Source organism: Gossypium hirsutum, chromosome A06 (assembly GCF_007990345.1).
Source record: "Gossypium hirsutum isolate 1008001.06 chromosome A06, Gossypium_hirsutum_v2.1, whole genome shotgun sequence".
In the NCBI taxonomy this organism is placed as follows: domain Eukaryota; kingdom Viridiplantae; phylum Streptophyta; class Magnoliopsida; order Malvales; family Malvaceae; genus Gossypium; species Gossypium hirsutum.
This window is the reverse complement of record NC_053429.1, coordinates 100,725,023-100,750,365: the sequence shown is the minus strand read 5'-3', so window position 1 is coordinate 100,750,365 and position 25,343 is coordinate 100,725,023. Positions and strand designations below refer to the sequence as shown.

The window sequence follows — 25,343 nt, the reverse complement described above, 5'->3', positions numbered from 1 at the left end:
CATAATTGTAAGCAGGTTTGCCAACATTAGTTAAAAGTATTGTAAATGATTTTGTATTAAATGTCGAATTACTTTGTGTCCACATGGGGATGAAGACTTAATCCATATTCTTAGGACTGTCCAGCTGCTAAAGAACTGTGGCTAAACATTGAACCTACCAATATCCTAAACAAGTGTTTTTGGGTAATCTCTTTGAGTGGATGAAAACCAATTTGTGTTCTTTAATATGATTGTCCAATGTGGGAGTTCTCTATACCACTCTTTTAGGTTTAATCACTTGGTTAGAAAAATCCATATGATTTTACAAATCATGGAGTAATGGAAGATCGAGTATGTTCCTAGAGAGAGAAATCAAGTTGCAGATAGACTAGTCAAATTGGCTTCAGAGAGGAACTCAGCTATGTAAGTGTTTGAAAAGGTTCTAAAAGAGCTAGTAGCGGTTGTTGAGATTAATAGAGCAACAAATTATTCGATTATGTTAGATTAATCTAGTTTGATTGTGTTTTTTTACCGATAAAAGTTGAATTATATTTTAGCTCTTATACTAAAAAAATAAATTAATTCTTTTACGTTAAATTAGAGAGTAAATTGATACCATTTTTTATTATTAAAAAAGGTTTCTAAATGTTAGTATAAAGTACACGCGACATGCCACATATTATTGTTTGATTATTTTATCAACCCCGTCAATTTTTAACAATACAAATAGATGAAAATTAAAAAAAAAGGACAAATTTATTATTTGATCTACTGTACAAAATTTAATTTACTCATTTTTTAAATAAAATAAACAAAATATAAATTCCCTCTTAATATACAACCTTGTAACATTTTTACCAACACATCGCTATATTGCATTTCCCGTAAGCACCATATGAAGGAAAGAACAAGAAAGTAAAGCACAGTGAATTACGGATAAAATTGTAAAAATGCATGAACATCAAGAAGAAGAATGCATTAATTACTTTGCTTTGCTCACACTTCGTACAACCAAAAATGGAAACCACTGCTCTTTTAACCATTCAATGACAAAAAAAGTAAAGAGTAAAAAAATATGACACAAGTTCAATGATTCCTTCTTCAAAAAGAAGAAAGATAAGGTTCAAGGGAGGGGGGTATTTCCTCAAAATTCTACCTTTTGCTGTTATTTTCTCCTCGAAAATCAAGTGTATCAAATGTTAACTTTTTTCCTTCTAATCAACAATTTCCCGTACTCTAAAAATCTAACCAATAATATTTTTCTTGTCTCAACGACGCCATTTTGAAAGAAGAACAAAGAACACAATAAGGAAGACTATTGAAGAAAGGCCAATTGCAACACCAAGCACAACCTTATTTGGTCCGTGATGATGACCCTTCTTCTCATTTGCACCCTCAGCGCCATCATCATCATAATCATAATCTGAAGATTCACTCTCACTGTCTCCCGAAGACGACTCCTTAGTAGGCGGCGGTAACATCGGCATCCCATGCTTATCACAAGGAGCAATCCCGAGTTTTATTTTTGATGACAAAACAGAATGATTGTAACACAAATTGCCATTCCCACCAACCTTGAGAACATCCAATCTCTTTATGAAACTAGCATTGAAAGGTAAAACCCCATGAAGCTTATTGTTCTCAAGATTCAAGACTTTTAGCTCTTTCAACTCTGAGAAAAACCTTGGAACAGTTCCATTTAACTGGTTATTACTCAGATCAACATGGACCAAGCCTGGGATAGCTGACAAGGAATCTGGGATTGGCCCGGAAAACGAATTGGAAGCCAAAGATATATTTTTCAAGGATATCAAGTCACCAAACTCGGTGGGAATCACCCCATTTAGCCCATTTGAAGAAAGATTCAAGAATTCAAGGTCTTCAAGAAGCGTAAGGGAAGTTGGTATCTTTCCTTTGAGCTTGTTGTTGGATAAATCAATATGGGTGAGATTCAGATGAAGGTGCCTTGGAAGAGACCCGGTAAGATTAGCATGAGAAATGGTGATAGTCTTCAGCTTATGCATGTTTCCAAGGATTACATAAAGGCCGTGAGTGTTAATTGAAGTGTAGGAAACTGTAAGATCAGTAATGTTAACGAAACGAGAGAGCCAGACCCCAGTAAGGCGGCGGAGAGAGTGAATGCAAGAGAAGGAAGTCAAAGAAAGAGAGAGATGGGAAGGGAAGCGGATGGGGGAGGCGCGGCAGTTGGTGAAAGAGAGGGAATGGAGGGAAGAGAGGGACTTAAGAGCTGTGAAGGACAGGGAAAGGTCGGAGGAGCAGTTGAAGAGGTCGAGGGAAATAAGGTGGCGGAAGGGCTTGGAGTTGTCACAGATGGTGGCGTTGTGAGGGGAGGGTTGAATGCAAGGGTCTCTGGTGGTGGGGATGTGGAGGGATTGGAGTGCTCGTATTTGTTGGGGGTCTAGAGCTGAGGTGGAAGACTTAGAAGTGGTGGGTGGAGTTGGGGAGGGAGTAGGAGAGAGTGCGGTTAGTTTGGTGGCATTTGTGGCGATGAAAAGAAGCAAGAGGAGGTGAAGGAGGAAGAGGAAGAGTGGTGGTGGTTTCATGGTGGAAAAAGACGGTGACTGAGAACTGAACTTAGTAAGGGTGGGAATGAAGTGAGGAATACAGAAGAGGAATGGTGGGGTGGGGGCTTATACCAGAACAAAAGAGAGGGTGGGATTTCGAAGTTGATCTAGAGTTCCTCTATTAGATAACTTCACTGCTGGTGCCTATGCATTGCCACTTCACTATTTGCTACTTATGATTTAGGACCATGGTGTGGGGTTATTGATTTAAATTTCAGAAGAAAAAAAAAAAGACAACTAAATTTAATCAAATAAAGTAAAAAAAAATTAAAATTTTATTTTAATTATATGATACATTATATTTATTAAGCATAAATGTATGCTTGAAAATAACATGTAATAAATAATGAAACATATGGTTTGAAATTAATAAAAAATTAAATTAAATTGTGATTAAAGCGAAAATTAAATTTAGAAATACATCAAATTAAGAATACTAAATTTGAGTACAATTGTTTATCATTTGTTATCATCAATCTTGAGTTGGTGTTAAGTTAATTTGTGACACCAACTCAATCAACAATATTTTTTTTAAAAACTCAATCAACAACATTATTAATATATACAATCGAAGAAGGTAAGAAGTTGTTCATATTAAAATCAAAATATATAAAACATATTAAAATGAACCTATTGAGAGATAAATTTAATATTTTACCAATTCAATTGGTGTGAGTTCAAATTCGACCATTAGTATATTTTTATTGTTTTTAATTAAAAAGATTAAAATACCCTCGAAAAATATAACTTATTTTAAATATGGAAGGTTATTTTTGTAATTTACCTAATCGAGTTGGGGCTTGGTTGACTAGTAACACCAACTCAATTAGGGGTTTATTAATAGTAATATAGATATACAATCGATAAAGGTAATAAATTGTACATATTAAAATAAAAATGGATAAAATATGTTAAAATAAAATTTTGATTGAATAGTAAATTTAAAATTTTACCAATCTAATTGGCATAGGTTCAAATCCGACACTTTGCATAGTTTTATTGTTTTTTAATTAAAAAGATTAAAGTACCCTTAAATAATATAACTTAGATTAAATACGGAAGATTATTTTTGTAATTTTTCTAACGGAGTTAATGCCCAATTGACTTATGACACTAACTCAGTCAGAGTTTTTTTTTCTCAATGTATCTACTAAAGTGAACCTAATAAATAATTTTTTGCATTTTGTAGACCCATTAAGGAATAGATGTTGGCCACAAATTTTTTTTATTACAATATTAAGAGTAAAGAATGGTGCCATTGCTCCATATAAATCAAGATCAGTAAAGAGTTTTATTAAATAATATAGATATACCAATTATATTTATTATATTATACTATGAATAAGAAATGTATCCTTAAAAAAGATATTTATATTTTTAAAAATTTAATAAAAGAAGATATTAAATTGAATAAAACATTCTCTTTAGAAATAAAAAAAAAGTGGTACAAACTGATTTAAATAAGTGGAAATTATCTATTTACAAATAAATATGAATTTAAACAAAATTTTTAGGGAATAAATTATATTATAATTATCCTAAAAAGTATAGTTTTTAGGCACCAATAAAATAGTGTCACGTCATTAAATTTTAAAGATAACAAAGTATTATTATACACTCATATATATCCAATATCTTCTCCAACTTAATTTAACTTTAATTAAATTACTTGAAATAATTACTTATTTAAATTATAAACAAATGCCTTTTCGTCTTTTACAAATTTTAATCATTTTTTCCATAAGTTAATATTTTCATTTTTGTGCAGCTAATTTTAAAAGAAAATTTAATAAATTTTGTGCAATTTTTTCCATGTCATTAACACATAATTTTGATAATTATTTTACCCTCAACTCAGAACCTCGAACCTTGAACCATAAACATTAAACCCCGAACCCCGAACCTCGAACCCCGAGGTTTAAGGTTTGGTTTAGAATTTAAGGTTTTAGGTTTAAGGTTTAAGGTTTAAGATTGAAGGTTCAAGGTTTAGGGTTTAAGAATTTAAGGTTTAAGGTTCGAGTTTAAGGCTTAAGGGTTTGAGGTTACGAGTTACAAGTTTAGGATTCATGGTTCAAGATTCAAGTTCAAGAGTCCAGGGTTACGGGTTTGTGGTTTGGGTTCTATATTTTGGGTTTAGGGTTCGGGATTCTAAATTTAAGGCTTTAGGTTTTGGGTCCAGGGTAAAAAAATTATCAAAATCATATGTTAATGACATGAAAAAATTATTGAAATGTAATTAAATAATTGAGAAGGGACCATGAATAATATGGTTGGAAGGGTTCATAAAATAATTTCTCTATGGATGAGTATATAGTAATAATTTCATGTATTTAAAATTTGAATATGTGGTAAATTTGAATATGTTGTAAGTTATTCCCAATTCAATAACCATATTTGCATCAAATCGAGGTTAAGCAAATAAGGGTAAATTACAGTAGGGTTATTTAATTATGATTTTTTTGTTACCCAACTATAAAAAGTTACAAAATAATCATCTAGTTATTCAATTGTCTTTTTTGATAACCAATTGACTAACGTAAAAATGGAAACACTAAAAAATCTAATATAGTTGGATGACCAAAAAGGACAAAATTGAATAGTTGAGTGATGAAAAATGAATTTACTAATAGTTGGGTGACCATTTGTAACTTTTCATAGTTAAATAATCTAAAAAGAAAAAAAAACCATAATTGGGTGATGACTAACATAATTTACCTAACAAATAAATATTTTGTTAATGTATACTTAGACTTATCCTAATTAATTTCTTTTGAAATTATTTGTCCTAATTTCAACCATTACAATTCCTACTTTTGGTGTGTAATACCCCTAACCCATATCTGTCGCCGGAATAGGGCTACGGAGTATTACCAGAGTTTTCATTTCAAAACAATAAAAAAAATTTTAATCATTTTAATTCATATCATTAATCATAGCAAAACCAATCAATAATATACATACTGTCCCTTATATGAGCCCTCGAGGCTCTAAAAACACATTAGAAATAAGTCGGGACTAAATCAGAAACTTATAGAATTTTTCAGAAACAAATGAAAATTTTCTAACTGCAGGAGTCACACGACAAAGAGAGACACCTGTGTCTCAGGCCATGTGGACATTCGAAGTAGGGACACACGGCCGTGTCTCAACTCGTGTTTATACCCATGTAACTCACTAACTTGGGTCACACGGCCAAGCCACACCCCCGTGTGCCAGGCAATGTACCCTTCGAAATAACCTCACATGCTCGTGTGTTAGACCGTGTGCTTGACCTTGTAATAGTCTGTAACACCCCGTACCCGAGACCGTTGCCGGAGTCGGACACGAGGGGTTCACAGACTAAATTCGCTTACTATCCAAGTCCATTTTAAATTTTTCCAGACAGCTGGCTAACTGTGTCGCTGTCACATTAAAAATCATATCTTGAGTTTCACAACTCGAAAATCAGTTTCGTGATTTTTCCCTGAAACTAGACTCCTATGTCCATCTACATATTTTTTTCTAGAATTTTTGGTCAGGCCAATTAGTACAGTTTATTAGTTAAAGTCTCCCCTGTTACAGGGTACGACTACACTGACCTTCATGCATTACAATTCGGATATCTCCCTGTACAGGGCTTAAATACTGATGCCGTTTGTTTCTATAGAAACTAGACTCAGAGAGGAATCTATAAATATATGGCATGACTCCTAATTATCTCTGGTTAATTTATAATTAATTTCCAAAGTCGGAACAGGGAATCCAGAAACCGTTCTGGCCCTGTCTCATGAAAACCTAATTATCTCTTAACATACCACTCATATGACCGTTTCGTTTATTCCATATGAAAGTGGATTCATCAAGGTTCATTTAAATAATTTATTCACTATTTAATTCTATTCCTACTATTTTTAGTGATTTTCCAAATCTACATCACTGCTGCTGTCAGCATCTGCCTTTAAGGTAGACTTTACCTATTTCATAGTTTCCATGATTCAACTAGCCCTTTTAGCATAAATAGCACAAATTATGATAGTGATTAACCATTCCCATGGCCAATCCTTGTTAATCATATCCACACCTCTCAATAACCATATCCATACCAAATGATTATAACATTATGCTCAAACATATATAAGCCATTTTCGCATGGCTATCCAAAATTATACAAATCCAAAGGGTCCATGACCCACTACAAAAAGGGTAGTCCTATACATGCCATTTTCAGAGTTCAACCAAAAGTGTACCAAAAGGGCTTTGATAGTGTGGGCGACTTCGACTTCAATAATCCCGAGTCCGATAGCTGACGAACCAAAATCTATAAAACAGAGATTCAAAGAACGGAGTAAGCATTTAATGCTTAGTAAGTTTAAGCAAGACAAAGTGTTCTCAATCACTATTATTGGTCATTCATTTCAACTGTTCGATGAAGTTAATCTAGAGCTTCATCTCGATCTATAATATCATTAAACGCAACACTTGGCTACCACATATATACTTTCGAATAATAATGACCTAGATGGTCAAATATTTCCAAAGCACATTCTCACATTTGGAGTTATAATATTAATCACATTTACCTACCTCTTTGATACTGATAATTCACCTCGAAATCACTCCACCGATGAGTAAGTAATACGTACCTGAACATCTTGAATACATAATACTTATTTGATGGTAACTTAATGCAGATACTCAATATCAAAGTCTTACTTGAATCCTAGCATTTAGCCGTCGGGTCTTTAAAGCTCGGATATAGTACGAGCACGAAGCCTACGGACATTAATCAGGATAATACTCTCGCATAAAGCCTACGGACATATACTCATAAATCCAACTTTAAAAACTCATACTTATACATAGCATATAACCGAAAATACTTCATGAATCCACCTACATTTACATTATTATCGTATATAGAATTTGCATTTACTATCAAATAACAACTTAACTTACTCTCAATTAGGTAATCAAATACCTCATACCCAATCATTTAACAACTAAAATAATAAACCACAACATTTAAATTCATCTTATTCTTCTCCCATTTGACCGAATGAACATTTGTCTATTGATGCATGAAATTAAACCATGGGTTAAATAAGCTATGCACTTATCAATCTAATCTCATAGTCAATTAAAAAGAAAATCACAATGCATACCTTAAACTAGGATAGCCATGGCCAAATACCTTGGTTTTTCCTCTTCAATCTTCCCTTTCCCAAATTCGGCAACCAAGAAGAAAGATGAGCATGTAAATTTTTTTCTTTTGTTATCTTTCTTCAACTCACGGCAATGGAGGGGGGGGCAACCACACACATTTTTTTTGTCATCATTTACCTTCCCATTATTATTTTATCCTTTCTCCCATAAACCATTAGCACAACATGTTTTATGACATGTTTTGCCCATCACCCTTTGTCATGGCTGGCCACTAGTAATTAAATGGGGGAAATTGACATGCAAGTCCACCCTTTTGATTACATGCACTAATAGATCCTTATGGATTAACCTATCACATTTCAAAAGTGTCACACATAAGTCCTATTACTAAATTCACATGCAATCGACTAAATCGAAGCTCAAAACTTTCACACATTCATATTCACATATTTTAGACAATAAATATCATATTCAAATAATTTGGTGACTCGGTTTAGCGGTCCCGAAACCGCTTTCCGACTAGGGTCATTTTAGGGCTGTCACAACTCTCCCCCACTTAAGAAATTTTTGTCCCCGAAAATTTCTACCGATGCATAGTTTAGGATAACGTCCTCTTATTGAATTATATCCACAAAGACATTAGCTCATCGATAGCAATTGTAATTCATTATTGATTTCGCATCGATCTATAAAATCATTTTCTTATCTTAAAACAAATACATAAACATTTCTACAAGTATGCGCATATATCTCATTTTCTTGATTTCATAAGCAATAATCACTTAATTTAATTCACAATTGCATTTCAAACACATATTAAGTACATATTAACATGTATAATTCACATCATCAACCCACATATTTGTAACCCACATTTTCATTCATGTATAAGCTGTAACCTGACCGAAAGTACACATATACTCAAACATCCCAATAAATATCCTTTATAACTCCATCATATCTCACTATTCAACTTAACCTATTTCCAACAGAAAATCAACTTCCACATACCTGAACATTGAATTCATTTAGCACATTTAATCACTGTTAACGATACCCGTTGAATCATTCGAAATCATTACGGATACTCATTAAGCACATATAGCTCTTACAATGCCATATCCTAGATATGGTCTTACATATGCTCACATATCGAGCCGATGCCATGTCCCAGACATGGTCTTACACACTATCTCAAATCAATGCCTTCGTCCCAGACGAGGTCTTACATGAATTCCACTTCACACACTTAGTGCCCACTGACCGATCTCGCACTCATAGTGCTCGATTAAAGGAATTCGCACACACACAGTGCCTCTAATCATTCACACACATAGTGCTCTTATTCATTCGTTATTACACATTGAAATGACTTAACCAAGTCTATAAACATCATGTATGAACACTTTTAAACATATCATCTCATTTAAATTTGAATTCGTATAGTAATGAATACTTAAACTTTGCTCAAATTACCGGCACGAAGCCTACTAGGCACGAAGGCCCGAATACACGTCACCAGCATGATTGCTCTTCGGGACCTAGCCCGGATATAACACCAGCACGAATGCTCTTCGAGGTTTAGCACGGATATATTACTAGCACGAATGCTCTTCGGAACTTAGCCCGGATACATCACTAGCATGAATGCTCTTCGGGACTTAGTCCGGATACATCACTAGCACGAATGCTCTTCGGGACTTAGCCCGGATACATCACTAGCATGAATGCTCTTCGGGACTTAGCCCGGGTATATCACTAGCACGAATGCTCTTCGGGACTTAGCCCAGATACATCACTAGCATGAATGCTCTTCGGGACTTAGCCCGGATACATCACTAGCATGAATGCTCTTCGGGACTTAGCCCGGATCATCGTCGAGACCTTTAGCTCGGATGAAATCTCCACACAAGGCCAGCGAATTTTAATCCGGACATAATCTCTTCATATAGTCAGCGGGTCTTTAAACTCGGATTCACATCACTGAGTCTCATACATATTTATTCACATGTTATCATGTTTCACATGGCACAAATCACATTTATAATTTAATCAATTCATTCACATGTAAACATATAACTTGATTCTTGACTTTAAGTCGTAAATATCATTCAAATCTAATACATGTATGCTTCTTTTACTAAACTTTCAGCTCAATAAGCAATCACACAAAAGCATATATCCCCAATCTCTTCCTTTGTTCATTTCTCTAATAACCTTATTATGATAAGGACAATGGGACATCATTCATCTATCATACATGTATATCATGGCATTTTAAGTTAAATACCAAATTCAATTACTCAAAACTTACTTATGTTATACCCTTCTCAATATTGACACGTCATAAGCATGTCTCAGTCCTCTCAATACCATCTGCTACAGCTCGATCGGGATCGGAATTCATTACAATAAATAAACACATTTTCAATTGTCAGAAATCACCACACTACCAAATAATCACATAATGGCATGTATAGCTAGACCCAAACGTATTACGGTAGTCCTAGAATCGACTAAACCGTAGCTCTGATACCAATAAAATTGTAACACCCCGTACCCGAGACCGTTGCCGGAGTCGGACACGAGGGGTTCACAGACTAAATTCGCTTACTATCGCAGTCCATTTTAAATTTTTCCAGACAGCTGGCTAACTGTGTTGCTGTCACCTTAAAAATCATATCTTGAGTTTCACAACTCGAAAATCAGTTTCGTGATTTTTCCCTGAAACTAGACTCCTATGTCCATCTACATATTTTTTTCTAGAATTTTTGGTCAGGCCAATTAGTACAGTTTATTAGTTAAAGTCTCCCCTGTTACAGGGTGCGACTACACTGACCTTCATGCATTACAATTCGGATATCTCCCTGTACAGGGCTTCAATACTTATGCCGTTTGTTTCTATAGAAACTAGACTCAGAGAGGAATCTATACATATATGGAATGACTCCTAATTATCTCTGGTTAATTTATAATTAATTTCCAAAGTCGGAACAGGGAATCCAGAAACCGTTCTGGCCCTGTCTCACGAAAACCTAATTATCTCTTAACATACCACTCATATGACCGTTTCGTTTCTTGCATATGAAAGTGGATTCATCAAGGTTCATTTAAATAATTTATTCACTATTTAATTCTATTCCTACTATTTTTAGTGATTTTCCAAATCTACATCACTGCTGCTGTCAGCATCTGCCTTTAAGGTAGACTTTACCTATTTCATAGTTTCCATGATTCAACTAGCCCTTTTAGCATAAATAGCACAAATTATGATAGTGATTAACCATTCCCATGGCCAATCCTTGTTAAGCATATCCACACCTCTCAATAACCATATCCATACCAAATGATTATAACATTATGCTCAAACATATATAAGCCATTTTCGCATGGCTATCCAAAATTATACAAATCCAAAGGGTCCATGACCCACTACAAAAAGGGTAGTCCTATACATGCCATTTTCAGAGTTCAACCAAAAGTGTACCAAAAGGGCTTTGATAGTGTGGGCGACTTCGACTTCAATAATCCCGAGTCCGATAGCTGACGAACCAAAATCTATAAAACAGAGATTCAAAGAACGGAGTAAGCATTTAATGCTTAGTAAGTTTAAGCAAGACAAAGTGTTCTCAATCACTATTATTGGCCATTCATTTCAACTGTTCGATGAAGTTAATCTAGAGCTTCATCTCGATCTATAATATCATTAAATGCAACACTTGGCTGCCACATATATACTTTCGAATAATAATGACCTAGATGGTCAAATATTTCCAAAGCACATTCTCACATTTGGAGTTATAATATTAATCACATTTACCTACCTCTTTGATACTGATAATTCACCTCGAAATCACTCCACCGATGAGTAAGTAATACGTACCTGAACATCTTGAATACATAATACTTATTTGATGGTAACTTAATGCAGATACTCAATATCAAAGTCTTACTTGAATCCTAGCATTTAGCCGTCGGGTCTTTAAAGCTCGGATATAGTACGAGCACGAAGCCTACGGACATTAATCAGGATAATACTCTCGCATAAAGCCTGCGGGGTTTTAACCCAGATATAGTACTGACACAATTGCCCTTCGGGACTTATCACATTTATACACTTTCACATCCATCACGTTGGCCACTCGGCCCTGTCACATATATACACTTTCACATTCATCACATCAGCCATTAGGCCTCATCACATATATACACTTTCACATTCATCACATCGGCTATTAGGCCTTATCACATATATACACTTTCACATTCATCACATCGGCCATTAGGCCTTATCACATATATATACACTTTCACATTCATCACATCGGCATCACATATATACACTTTCACATTCATCACATCGGCCATTAGGCCTTATCACATATATACACTTTCACATTCATCACATCGGCCATTAGGCCTTATCACATATATATACACTTTCACATTCATCACATTGGCCATTCGGCCTTATCACATATATACACTTTCACATTCATCACATCGGCTATTAGGCCTTATCACATATATACACTTTCACATTCATCACATCGGCCATTAGGCCTTATCACATATATATACACTTTCACATTCATCACATCGGCCATTAGGCCTTATCACATATATATACACTTTCACATTCATCACATTGGCCATTCGGCCTTATCACATATATACACTTTCACATTCATCACATCGGCCATTAGGCCTTATCACATATATATACATTCACATCACAATTATCCAAATATACTTCACATATCACATATACTATCATGTATACACTTTGTCTTGGCCGAATCTACATTAATCATTTCCCAATGAATAATTCAATTTCACGCCATACTATCATTTCATATTCGAATACTCATAAACTTACAATTTCACAAATTTTAATATCAAAGATCCATCTAACACTCATGTATCGTTTTACAATATCACGATTTAGAATTCACGTATGGGTTTAATCACTAGCTTATGAGTAACTAAAACAAGTTTTATCCATGTTTACAACAAAATCACATATTCACTACGAGCTGTTTTCCTGAGCAGTAGTCACTAAATTATTTATAACTGGAGCTACAAAACTCCAAATCACTTGCCGTTAATTTTCCCTGAATATAGACTCGTATATCTTCCATCCATAAAATTTTCAGAATTTTAGGTTTGGCCAATCAATACCAGATTTTTCTTAAAGTTTCCCCTATTTTACTGTTTGACTAATCTGACCACTCTTCACTACGAATCAAATTTCTCATTTTACAGAATTAAAAATGTGTTGTATTTGATTTCATTTGAAACTAGACTCATTAAGGAGTCTAAGCATATAAATTTTATCTTATAACCATTTTTGTACAATTTATAATGATTTTCTAAAAACAGAACAGGGGATTTCGGAGTCATTCTGACACCGTCTCACACAACTTTAAATATCTCTTTATAGGAAATTTGTTTGCTCACAAGGTCTCTTTTATAAGAAACTAGACTAATTAAGCCTTGATTACATATTTTATTCAGCCTATAATTCCACACCAACAATTTATAGTGATTTTCTAAAATCACGTTACTGCTGCTGTCCAAAGCAAATTATTACAATTTGCTCTTAACTTTCCAAGTCCAAACACATATGAACTTACCATTTGAGTTTAAGACATATCATGGCCACATCATATCTTATTAAATCAACTCATTATGTCCTATTATGATTGAATTTACTCAACGTTTAATCACTGAAAACTTACCTCGGAAGCGGTTGACGACTAGATATCCACGGCTATTCGTCTACTTTCTCTTTTCCCCTATCCGACTTTGATCCTCTTTGCTCTTGGGCTTAATTTAAACGAATGAATTTGTTTAATCATTTCGAACATTAAAAGCTCTTTTAAAGCACTTAACCCTTATACTCAATAATGAACCAAACCATATAGCTAATTATTTTATCACATCACCTCAAGCACATATATTAACTATCATACACCCAATTCACATGCCAAGTTGCAAATAAAAAAATGCATACACACCAATAATTTAATTACTCATTTCAACCTTATAGGCTAACTTCAATGCATTATGTATATACCATTTGCCATACACGTACCACATTTTTAACAAGCCGAAATTACTCCTACATATTATCCATTATAATTATTTCATAGATATAAAACATAGCTGAAAAATCTTTAGCCTAAATGCGTATAATAACACCCAAATCATCAACTATTTTAACGAACATGACACATAAGATTAACTAAAACTCCATTCAATTTTTAAGGTATTAACCCTACTAAACTCATACCATGACCATATCTAATCGAATTCAAGTAGAGGATTAATTACAACCATGTACACCAATATATATACTCAAAATATCATTCGATTTCAAAGGCATATTAACACCATATAACCGAATGTTCATAGACTAATATACATATACTCATAAATCCAACTTTAAAAACTCATACTTATACATAGCATATAACCGAAAATACTTCATGAATCCACCTACATTTACATTATTATCGTATATAGAATTTGCATTTACTATCAAATAACAACTTAACTTACTTTCAATTAGGTAATCAAATACCTCATACCCAATCATTTAACAACTAAAATAATAAACCACAACATTTAAATTCATCTTATTCTTCTCCCATTTGACCGAATGAACATTTGTCTATTGATGCATGAAATTAAACCATGGGTTAAATAAGCTATGCACTTATCAATCTAATCTCATAGTCAATTAAAAAGAAAATCACAATGCATACCTTAAACTAGGATAGCCATGGCCGAATACCTTGGTTTTTCCTCTTCAATCTTTCCTTTCCCAAATTCGGCAACCAAGAAGAAAGATGAGCATGTAAATTTTTTTCTTTTGTTATCTTTCTTCAACTCACGGCAATGGAGGGGAGGGGGGCAACCACACACATTTTTTTTGTCATCATTTACCTTCCCATTATTATTTTATCCTTTCTCCCATAAACCATTAGCACAACATGTTTTATGACATGTTTTGCCCATCACCCTTTGTCATGGCTGGCCACTAGTAATTAAATGGGGGAAATTGACATGCAAGTCCACCCTTTTGATTACATGTACTAATAGATCCTTATGGATTAACCTATCACATTTCAAAAGTGTCACACATAAGTCCTATTACTAAATTCACATGCAATCGACTAATTCGAAGCTCAAAACTTTCACACATTCATATTCACATATTTTAGACAATAAATATCATATTCAAATAATTTGGTGACTCGGTTTAGCGGTCCCGAAACCGCTTTCCGACTAGGGTCATTTTAGGGCTGTCACATAGTCTGACTTGCAACCCTTTGAAAGTTACAAGGGACACACGGCCGTGTTGCATGGCTGTGTGGACGAAAATAGGTCATTTTTAAGCCATTTTTCTCACCCAAAACATGTACATATCTACAACCAATTTTCCACCTATGAACAAGCCTTCAAATTGCACTAAAAACATGCATAATCAAGCTATTCAAATAAGGTATATAAGCATTCAACCAATATGCCCAAAGGTACCTTAATCACAACATTTAAACATGTATAACCATATTCACAATTTAACCAAAACTTACCACTTTGTTCACACATCAAAATCACACTCACAAGTACCTAATTTATCATTTAACATTTAGCATCATAAGCCATATGTGCCAACTACATTTTTCATACCAAAATCACCATATTCAACTTCCATCATCTAAGCAACATAAGGACTATAAAATCAACCATCTTAAGGCCACATACATATACAAACATAACAACCATGCCACATACATATATAAATATAAGAACCATTACAAAGCCAAATATATATATGCCAACTTAATACCACTTCATCATCCAAAATGCCAAAAAACATAAGGCAAAACAAATGGCTACATCATCAAACAAAATACTTATACATGCCATTATAACCAAAACTTAGAAGCACCAAAATCTATCGATTTAGCCTATGGATAGTGTGATATATGTAACATCCCAAAATAAAGCCTAGTCGGAATAGTGGTTTCTGGACCACAAATCTAATATCAAAATATTTATTTTATGATTATTATGAGACATAGAATATGAGAATATGTATGTTTTAAAGTTTCATGAAGAAATTCTTTGCGTAAGGTGTCCAATTGGAAATTAGGGACTAAATTGAATAAATTGCAAAACTTGGATTCTAGAAGCAATTTGAATGAAATTTATTTATATTATAAATTAGAAGGTATTGAGGAGCAATTTTCCCAATTTCTAAGTTTTTGGACAAAATGGGTTTGTATGGATGAAATTTTAAAGAAAGGGCTTAAAAGCATTTTGGTCATTTGGCATTTTAATGAAACAAAATGGGAAAAAAGAAGGAAAAAATCAGCCATTTCCTTCTCCATGGCTGCTGAAAATTGAAGGGACACCATAGCTAGGGTTTTCAACATTTTCAAGCTCAATAGTAAGTGCTCCCAAGCCCCCTTTTTAATGTTCTTTGTATTTTTGAAATTTCGGTAGCTTATTCTCTCCATTTTTACCCATATTTTATGCTAGGATTCATGTTTAAAAATTTACCCATGCATGAGTTACTTTTATTTTGATGGTTTATGGAGGAATATGAAAGTTAGGTGAGTGTTAAACATCTTTTTTTAGGTGGTTTTCATAAAAAACCACTAAAAGGACCTTTTTGCAAAAGGCATAGAATATGTGGTAGAAATGAGAAATAATAGAAAATGTGGGTTTCCATAAGAGGGCAAAACATTCGCTAGGCTTGGGTAAGGTAGAAATTGCATGCATTTCATTATACGAGCCTAGAGACTAAACCGTAACAATGTTAAAGGCTAGGGGCAAAACGATCATTTGGACTGGAGGTGAAATTTAGACTTGAAAAGTATAATGTGAGGTGTTAATGATCTATTTTTATTGTTATAGACCTCAAGGAACAAATTTTGCAGGTCGATCGAGGAAAACAAAAGGTTTCAAAATAACCGGAAAACGATATAGAACGAGTACCAGGTAAGTTCGAATGACTAAAAGTAAATTCATAATATACTTAATTTTATAATTTATGAATGTATGAATATTACATTTGATGGTGGAATGAAAAACCTATGAAATGTATCATTTGGTAATGATATGTGACAAATGTCCCGGTTGAGGTTGAAAAGGAAGTTCGATGGATGAACCATGTTTCATGTGATTTTGAGATCCTGCATGTGTTACAGAAAGGATTTAGCTCGGACGGTTAATCTGTTGATCTCAATGATAGAAAGGATCTAGCCTAGACGGGTGTTCCTTAAGTGGTCAAGCCTCACAAAGAATATATGTGTATAAAGGATTTAGCCCAGACGGGTAATCCAATTAGGGTCTGAATTTAGCCTGGACTGGTAATTCGGATCCGAGCTCATTAAGTATGTTTGTCACTATAAGGGATTTAGCCTGGACTGGTAATCTCGACATCACCTTATGAGTTTACGATACGGGGTATTTAGCCTGGATTGGTAATCTCGCTGTAGAATGTATGGTTCATGGGAGTGCATGTCTGAAACGATCATTCCTAAGAATTGACGGTAAAAGGATAGTCGATCGAGATTTCCTAGAAACTCAACGGGATTAACATGGAATATAAAGATGAAACGGTGAATGATGAGCTTATCTAATGATAAATTACATGATGTATTATGATTGTGACTAACTTGTGGATTGAATGCAAGTGCTAGGGAAACCATTTCATTCTAGTAGGTTTTATTGCTTATTATGGTTGTATGTTAATTATAGGTAAGTTTACTTTCTAGTTATTCGAGCTTACTAAGCATGAAAATGCTTACCCCTCTCTTTTTCCTCTCTTTCAGAGCTTGAGGACTCGTAAAGGTTGGAATACGATTGGAGAGTCAACACACTATCAACTAGTCCAGCTTTGGTACATAGATACTTTATTTTGTTCAATGGCATGTATAGGTATTTTTGGGTCATTTTGTCATATGTGTCATTCAGCTAGCAATGTAAAGGCTTGAATGTTATGTCTATTCATTTTGTGTATGGCCTTGATATATGGTCTGTATTGGTGTAAGTTGCCATCCTACTAATCATGCAATTTTTACTTCTTGAAATGATTTCATGGTGTATTATGAATGGATACGATAAATGTGACCAATTCATTTGAAATTGGGAGGATCATAGTTGGAAATAAGTTAAAAGACGAGCCAAATCCGATATTGTGATTAATGAGACTATAATCCTTAATGCAAAAAGGGTAACCTAGCATGTGCAAAACCAATGATATGAGGTTTACATGTAATTGACAATTATGATAGAACTTGAGTGCAATTAGGGCATGTTAGATATCAGTAGAAGTTATAGATGAGAGTGGGCAATTGAAGGTGACCAATGGCTTGAAAAGTAGCCTAATAAGGTCCACACGGGTAGACACATGGGCGTGTGTCTTAGCTGTGTGAATTTAACAGAATGCTCAAGTTTTGTACATGGGCTGACCACACGAGTGTGTGCCATGCCGTGTTTTAAAGTCAGTGCTGCACATGGACTAAGGGCACGGGCGTGTCCCAAGCCACACGGGCGTGTGGAGCCTTAAAGCATGAATTTTCCAAGTTTTTCTTAAGTTCTCAGTTTAGTCCCAAACTGTTTCTAATGTATGTTTTGGGCCTCGTGAGCCTGTTCAAGGGACATAATGCATGTGAACGAGAAGCTTCAAGCTAAAAGAAATTTATGACCCGACTTTATATGCGTATGCTTGAGTTGAGTTTGGTAGCACCTTGAACCTTGTCCCGGCATCGGATACGGGTGAGGGGTGTTACATTAGTGGTATCAGAGCTACAGTTTAGTGGGTTCTAGGACTACCGTAAAGAGTATTGGATTTCACTATACATGCCATTATTTGAACATGGATAGTGTGACATCTCCTAACTGTTTAAATTGTTTTGAATATAGTAAATGTCTTCCAATCAAGCGCAAGATGAGTCCGAATGAGTCAGAGCTATGCTCTAGCTTCCGTACAACGAGCTGTATCTAGTAGTAGTAGAAGGATTATGTCTGAAGGCCAGAAAGAGGCCCGAGCTGTCTTATTTGATATGGTGAATGAATGGTTTGAGGATTATTTAAGGAATCGCCCCAACATACCAAGACCTTCCCTGCCCCCTAACCAACCTAATGAGGATGTGCCACGAGGTAGCACCGATAAGAACCAGTAAGGTCCCCGTAGATAAACTTAGAAAGTATGGGTCTGAGGAATTTAGAGCCAAATTGATGATGATGCTGAAAGAGCCGAGTTTTGGCTCAAAAATACTACACGGGTGTTAGACGAATTATCATACACACCCGAGGAGTGCTTGAAGTGTGCCATGTTCCTCCTAAAAGATACTACATTCCATTGGTAGAAGATTGTATCCTCGGTAGTGCCAAAGGAAAATATCACTTGGGATTTCTTCCAAGCATATTTTAGGAAGAAATACATTAGCCAAAGGTTTTTAGACTCGAAGCAAAAGGAGTTCCTGGAAATCAAATAAGGAAATAAGATTGTAGCAGAATACGAAAGGGAGTTCGTAAGGTTAAGTCAATATGCAGCTGAATGGGTCCAAACGGAGCCAGAAATGTATAAATGCTTCGAGGAAGGTCTGAATGAGGAAATCAAGTTGTTGATCAGAATCCTTAAAATACGGGAGTTTACTACATTGACTGATCGGGCTAAGAAGGCCGAGGAACTTAATAATGAAAGAAAGCAAGCAAAGAGAGAGGCTCGAGTTGCGAGCAAGAGGTCCAGCGGTAAAACACTCTCATTTTCCACGAAGAAAGCAAGGAGCCAACATGAACGCTCTACTTCATCAGTAGGATATTCGGGTAGAGCGAGAGGCTCTAAACGACGAAGTTAGAAGTCTTCCTCCCTGATGGTGACTAGTGTGGGGAGTGTAGATGATCAAAAGCCAAAGTGTAAGAGTTACAATAAATTCCACTTCGGAGAGTGTCGAATAAAGAGTGGTCTGTGTTTCAGATGTGGTTCTCTTGACCACTTTCTCAAAGACTGCCCAGAGCGAGTCGAAAAAGAAATAGAAGTAGCCTCGAAGTCGAGTATTCCCATTCCACGGGGTAGACCTCCGAGATACCCTCGGAGTGCTAGTGGTAGTCGAGTTGAAACTAAAGACACAACAAAGCCAGAGGTTAGAGCCCCGGCAAGAACGTATGCGATAGGTGCTCGAGAGGAAGCCTCTGCTCCTGATTTTATTACGTGTACTTTTTCTCTTTTTAATGCAAGTGTTGTTACTTTAATTGACCCGAGGTAGACGCATTCATATATTTGCACGAGATTGGTGTCTAGTATGAACATACCCGTTAAATCTACGGAATTCATCATTAGAGTGTCGAACCCACTAAGCAAGTCAATCTTTGTTGATAAAGTCTGTAAGAATTGTCCTTTGATGATTCAGGGTCATTGCTTTCCGGCTAACCTTATGCTATTACCATTTGATGAATTTGATGTAATACTTTGTATGGATTGGTTAGCCCTTCATGAGGTAATTGTAAATTGTGGTAGTAAGCATATTAAATTGAAATGCCCAGATGGTGAGATTTTACGGGTCGATTCAAGAGAATTAGGTTCCCCGCCGGTTGTAATCACGACAATGGTTGCTCAGAGATATATGAGGAAAGGGTATGAAGCCTACCTTACATTTGTATTGAACACTAAGGAAACAGAGTTTAAGATTGAGTCTGTGCCGATAGTATGTGAGTATCCAAATGTGTTTCCGGAAGAATTACCCGGATTACCTCTTGAAAAGGAGAGAGTTTGGTATTGAATTGGTGCCAAGGACAACTCCCATTTCTATTGCTCTGTACAGAATGGCGCCAACCGAGTTGAATGAGTTAAAAGCACAGTTGTAAAAGCTGACAGATAAAGTATTTGTAAGACTAAGTTTTTCACCTTGGGGTGCCCCCGTACTATTTGTAAAGAAGAAAGATGGTTCGATGAAGCTATGTATCGATTATCGGCAACTGAACAAGGTAACTATCAAGAATAAGTATCCTTTGCCAAGGATCGATGATTTGATCGACCAGTTGAGAGGAGCCACCATGTTCTCTAAGATAGACTTGAGGTCTGGTTGTTATCAACTGCGAGTTAAAGAATCGGATGTACCTAAGACAGCTTTCAGGATGAGGTATGGTCATTACAAATTTCTTGTCATGTCGTTTGGGCTGACGAATGCACCAGCCGTATTTATGGACCTAATGAATAGAATCTTTAGGCCACAATTGGATAAGTTTGTCGTTGTGTTCATTGACGACATCTTGATTTACTCCAAAGATGAGACAGAGCATGCGAAGCACCTGAGAATTGTGTTACAGACCTTACGGGAAAAGCAACTGTATGCTAAGTTTAGCAAGAGTGAGTTTTGGCTCCAGGAAGTTGGATTTTTGGGTCATATTATTTCAGGTGAAGGCATCCGAGTTGATCCAAGTAAGATCTCTGCTATCGTCGAATGGAAACTGCCTAAAAATGTAACCGAGGTTAGAAGCTTTTTGGGCTTAGTCAGTTACTATCGAAGATTTGTAAAAGGATTCTCCATGATAGCGACTCCGATGACGAGGTTGCTACAGAAAGATGTTAAATTTGAATGGACAAAGAAGTGTCAACAAAGTTTTGAGAAGTTAAAAATATTGCTAACCGAAGCTCCTGTTTTAGTACTACCTGATTCGGGAAAAGAATTTGTGGTCTACAGTGATGCATCCTTAAATGGATTGGGTTGTGTACTTATGCAAGATGGCAAAGTGATAGCCTATGCTTCACGGCAATTGAAGCCACACGAGAAGAACTATCTGACACACGACCTAGTGCTTGCCACCATCGTTTTTGCTTTGAAAATTTGGAGGCATTATTTATATGGTGAGACTTGCTGCATATTCACAGACCACAAGAGTTTGAAGTATTTGATGTCTCAAAAAGAATTAAATCTGAGACAACAGAGATGGTTAGAATTAATTAAGGACTATGATCTGATCATTGACTATCACCCAAGAAGGGCGAATGTGGTTGCCGATGCGTTGAGCAGAAAATCCTTATTTGCTTTGAGAGCCATGGATGCTCATTTGGCATTACTTGATGATGGTTTAGTCTTGGCAGAGCTAGAGGCTAGGCCGACATTTCTTCAGGAAATCTATAATGCTCAAAATAATGAGGATGACTTGCAAGCAAAAAGAACTCAATGTGAATCAGGTATTGAATCAAATTTTCGGATTGGTTCTGATGCATGTTTGATGTTCAGAGATAGAGTTTGTGTACCCAAAGGCAATGAGTTTATTCGGAAGATTTTGCAAGAAGCACATGACAGCCATTTGTTAATTCACCCGGGAAGTACCAAGATGTACAACGATTTGAAGAAAATGTACTGGCGAAATGGCATTAAAAGAAATATTTCCGAATTTGTATCAAAATGCCTGTATGTCAGCAAGTTAAAGCTGAACATGTACCTTCAGGGTTGTTACAACTTGTGATGGTCCCAGAATGGAAGTGGGACAGACTTACCATGGATTTCGTGACAGGATTACCATTGACCCCGAAAAAGAAACATGCTATATGGGTTGTGGTGGATAAATTGACAAAGTCGGCTCATTTTATTCTGGTAAGGATAGATTTCTCACTTGATAAGTTGACCGACTTGTATGTATCTGAGATTGTGAGATTACACGGTGTACTGCTATCGATAATTTTAGATAGAGATCTGAAATTCACAGGCTTGTGATTTTTTTCGAATTCATGCCTTTTAGTTTTTTCGAATTCGTTTACCTATTATTATTATTCTTTATATTACAGGCTTGTGATGTCGTCTTCACGAGGAAAGAAAATTGTCGTACCTGTTTCAAAGAAGAGGTAGGGAGCATCCTCTTCCACAGGTCCAACCGGGAAAATTCGTCACCCTCTTCTACAGTTCCCCGAGGGCCCCAGGAAGAACTGTTCAAAATACTTCGGGCCTGACCTTTAATTGTGGGTCGCTGCATCGACTGGGCTACTGCAGAATAGGTTTAGTTGGCTGATTCGATTCGTGCCCTCCTAACCACCGACCCTTGGGAGCTATTCTTTGGGATTATCGAGCCAACATACCTTGAGCTCACGATGGAACTATGCTCAACGTTTCATCTTCATACCGTAATGACGAACTGCGATGATCCCGGCACGGTTCAATTTCGTCTAGGCGGATTAATCTGCCAGCTAAGCGTCCCAAAGTTTGGTGTTGCACTAGGCTTATATACAGAGGAGTTCAAGGAGGAGAATGAACTACATGCTCTCAGTCGCCACATACATTTCTTTCCCTCGAAGTGCTGGTACACTTTGGCCCCTAGTGCGGCCTCCTACAATCCTAGCCGCTCCAAGGCATTAGTTTTCCCACCATCCCTGAGGTACTTACATGCTATTTTAGCTCACACGATTACAGAGAGGTGAGAGGGCACTGGCGTCATCAACACCCACGACGCCTACTTCTTATAGTGCATATTGCACGGACACGTCATCGACCTTGCCTATTTCATCGCCCTCGCAATTCAGCACCAGACAGAGCGGCATAGGAAGGGAGTCATCTCCATTGGCCCCTACGTGACTCGGCTGGTGTGACACTTCGGGCTCCTCAACACCGAGGCCTAGGAATCATCCCTCACCTTCATCGGCCAGATGTCTCCACAAGGTATCTCGAGCATGCTTAGCATAAGGATGATTGAGAGGGGCTAAGGAACCTACCCTTCCCAATACCGTCTCGCCCAATCTACCGAAGAGGAGGCCTACAAGGACATTCCTGATGATGTCCCCCCACAGCACGAGGGCCCACCGACTCAGCCACCACCACCCTCTCGTCCAGTTCATGCGGCGGCTTCATACGCTGACATCTCTGAGCACCTCACTCGATTCGAGCAACAGTGTTTTCAACGATTTGACAACATTGATGCTACTCTACAACAGATTTGTCAGCACCTCCACATCTCATCGCCAGTCCCACCTTGCAAACCATCCATCGATGAAGATGTTTAAAAACATTTATTTATTATTTTATGTTTTTAATTTTTATTAAAACTACTTTTTATTTTTATTTTTATTTTTTAGCAGATTTTAGAATTTTATTTTTAATTATCAATTTTGGTTTTTCTTTATGAGTAATTATTCTTCCTAATATCCCCTAAAAAGTTCCTAATTTTATCATAGTTATATAGAGCTCTTAAGCTCATCATCTCATAGGAACTAAAACTCCACCGGGAAAGGTTCTCCATGACTGCCATGTCCTGCTCGCCCACTACTATAGCTACCACTAGAGATAATATCCTTTGGCGCAGGACTTATGGACTAATGAACCTCTACGACCGTCGAAGTATCCTTCTCCACTCTCGAACCAATTACTCTCCAAAACTCTAGTTCGAGGAATTCATCATACAGGAAGTTTCACTTCTCTCCCTATCTTATTTTTATATTCTATAATACCTATCTTTGTACATTGAGGGCAATGTACATCTTAAGTGTGGGGGGGCATTTATTTCATTATCAGAAAAATCCCTGAATGATTACCTTGTTCTCTTGAAAAGCTCTCATATCATATTTAGGATAAATTTTAATTGATTTATGATTTTGATTGATATATCTTGAATTAAAACATAGGGATTTATGCATTGATTGTTTAAACTTTAAGACATTAGAGCATCAAGCATGATAAGTTGATTTTTAAGAATTTAAAATTATAGATTTTTTCCCCAAGTCTAGGTATTACTTTGAATTGGACTTCACAAGTCTTAACATCAAAAAGCCATAATTTTTGTGAGATTTTTGAGCCTTTTGAGCATCTATTAATTCTTTCATACTCACTTTTATTATTACTTTGAGTGCGTCAGTATTGAACTGTTATTCTAGAACTTGCTTGATTATACATGTCAAGACCACACCATTTGATTTGATATGTCAAAATGATTAAGGCACTTAGGATTAACCCACTCATGCCATGAAAAGCCTACCTTCACGATTAACCCCTAGTAAACCCCCTTGAGCCTAACAAGCCATTTCTTGTATTACCCTTAATATTAACCTTTAACCCATTATTGTTGAAATCCCCTAAATTAATCCCTATTTTTGTCAAGATTTGAGTTGAATGGATTGCTTAGCTATGTTTTGTTCTTAATAGTTAGTCCATATTATTTAACTTGTTCTTAAAAAAAAAACATGTACACATATTGGTAGTGATCTTCTGTTTGTAAGCTTCAGAAGTTAAATTCCATATTCTGAGAATAAGCTCTGTTGTAACAAGAAATGATTAACTCTTTTTCTAGTTAGGTAATTTTTCAATTCAATCTCGATTCTAACCCTTTCTTTTAGCTTGTGACCACACCCCCTAACCAAGCCGCATTACAACCCTCTAAAGACCTTTTGATTGATGTATCATCTTAAATTATAGTGGTGGAGATTTGATTTTCATGCAAGCCTATGGTAATGACTTTTCATTATTGACTATTGAGTGCTTCATTTATTGTCCTTAAACACCTCGAGTGATTTGAGTGAATCTTTAGTAAGGATGTGAAACTCTCTGATATTCTGAATCAAAAGGTAATTAATTAAATGAGGGGAGACACCTATGTTTGCATGATTAAAATGCTAAACTTGGAATG

General features: G+C 35.9%; 1 protein-coding gene across 1 annotated transcript; it reads right to left on the bottom strand.

Annotated features, from left to right (window-relative positions):
• Window positions 1–924: 924 nt before the first annotated feature.
• LOC107911791 (receptor-like protein 51) lies at window positions 925–2,791 on the bottom strand. The gene has a single exon (XM_016839763.2). The coding sequence runs from the start codon at window positions 2,541–2,543 to the stop codon at window positions 1,248–1,250; it is 1,296 nt and encodes a 431-aa protein (XP_016695252.2). The 5' UTR covers window positions 2,544–2,791; the 3' UTR covers window positions 925–1,247.
• Window positions 2,792–25,343: the final 22,552 nt, after the last annotated feature.

Coding starts and splice junctions, on each gene's coding strand:
- LOC107911791 (XM_016839763.2), bottom strand. CDS start 2,543: ATGAAACCACCACCACTCTTCCTCTTCCTCCTTCACCTCCTCTTGCTT.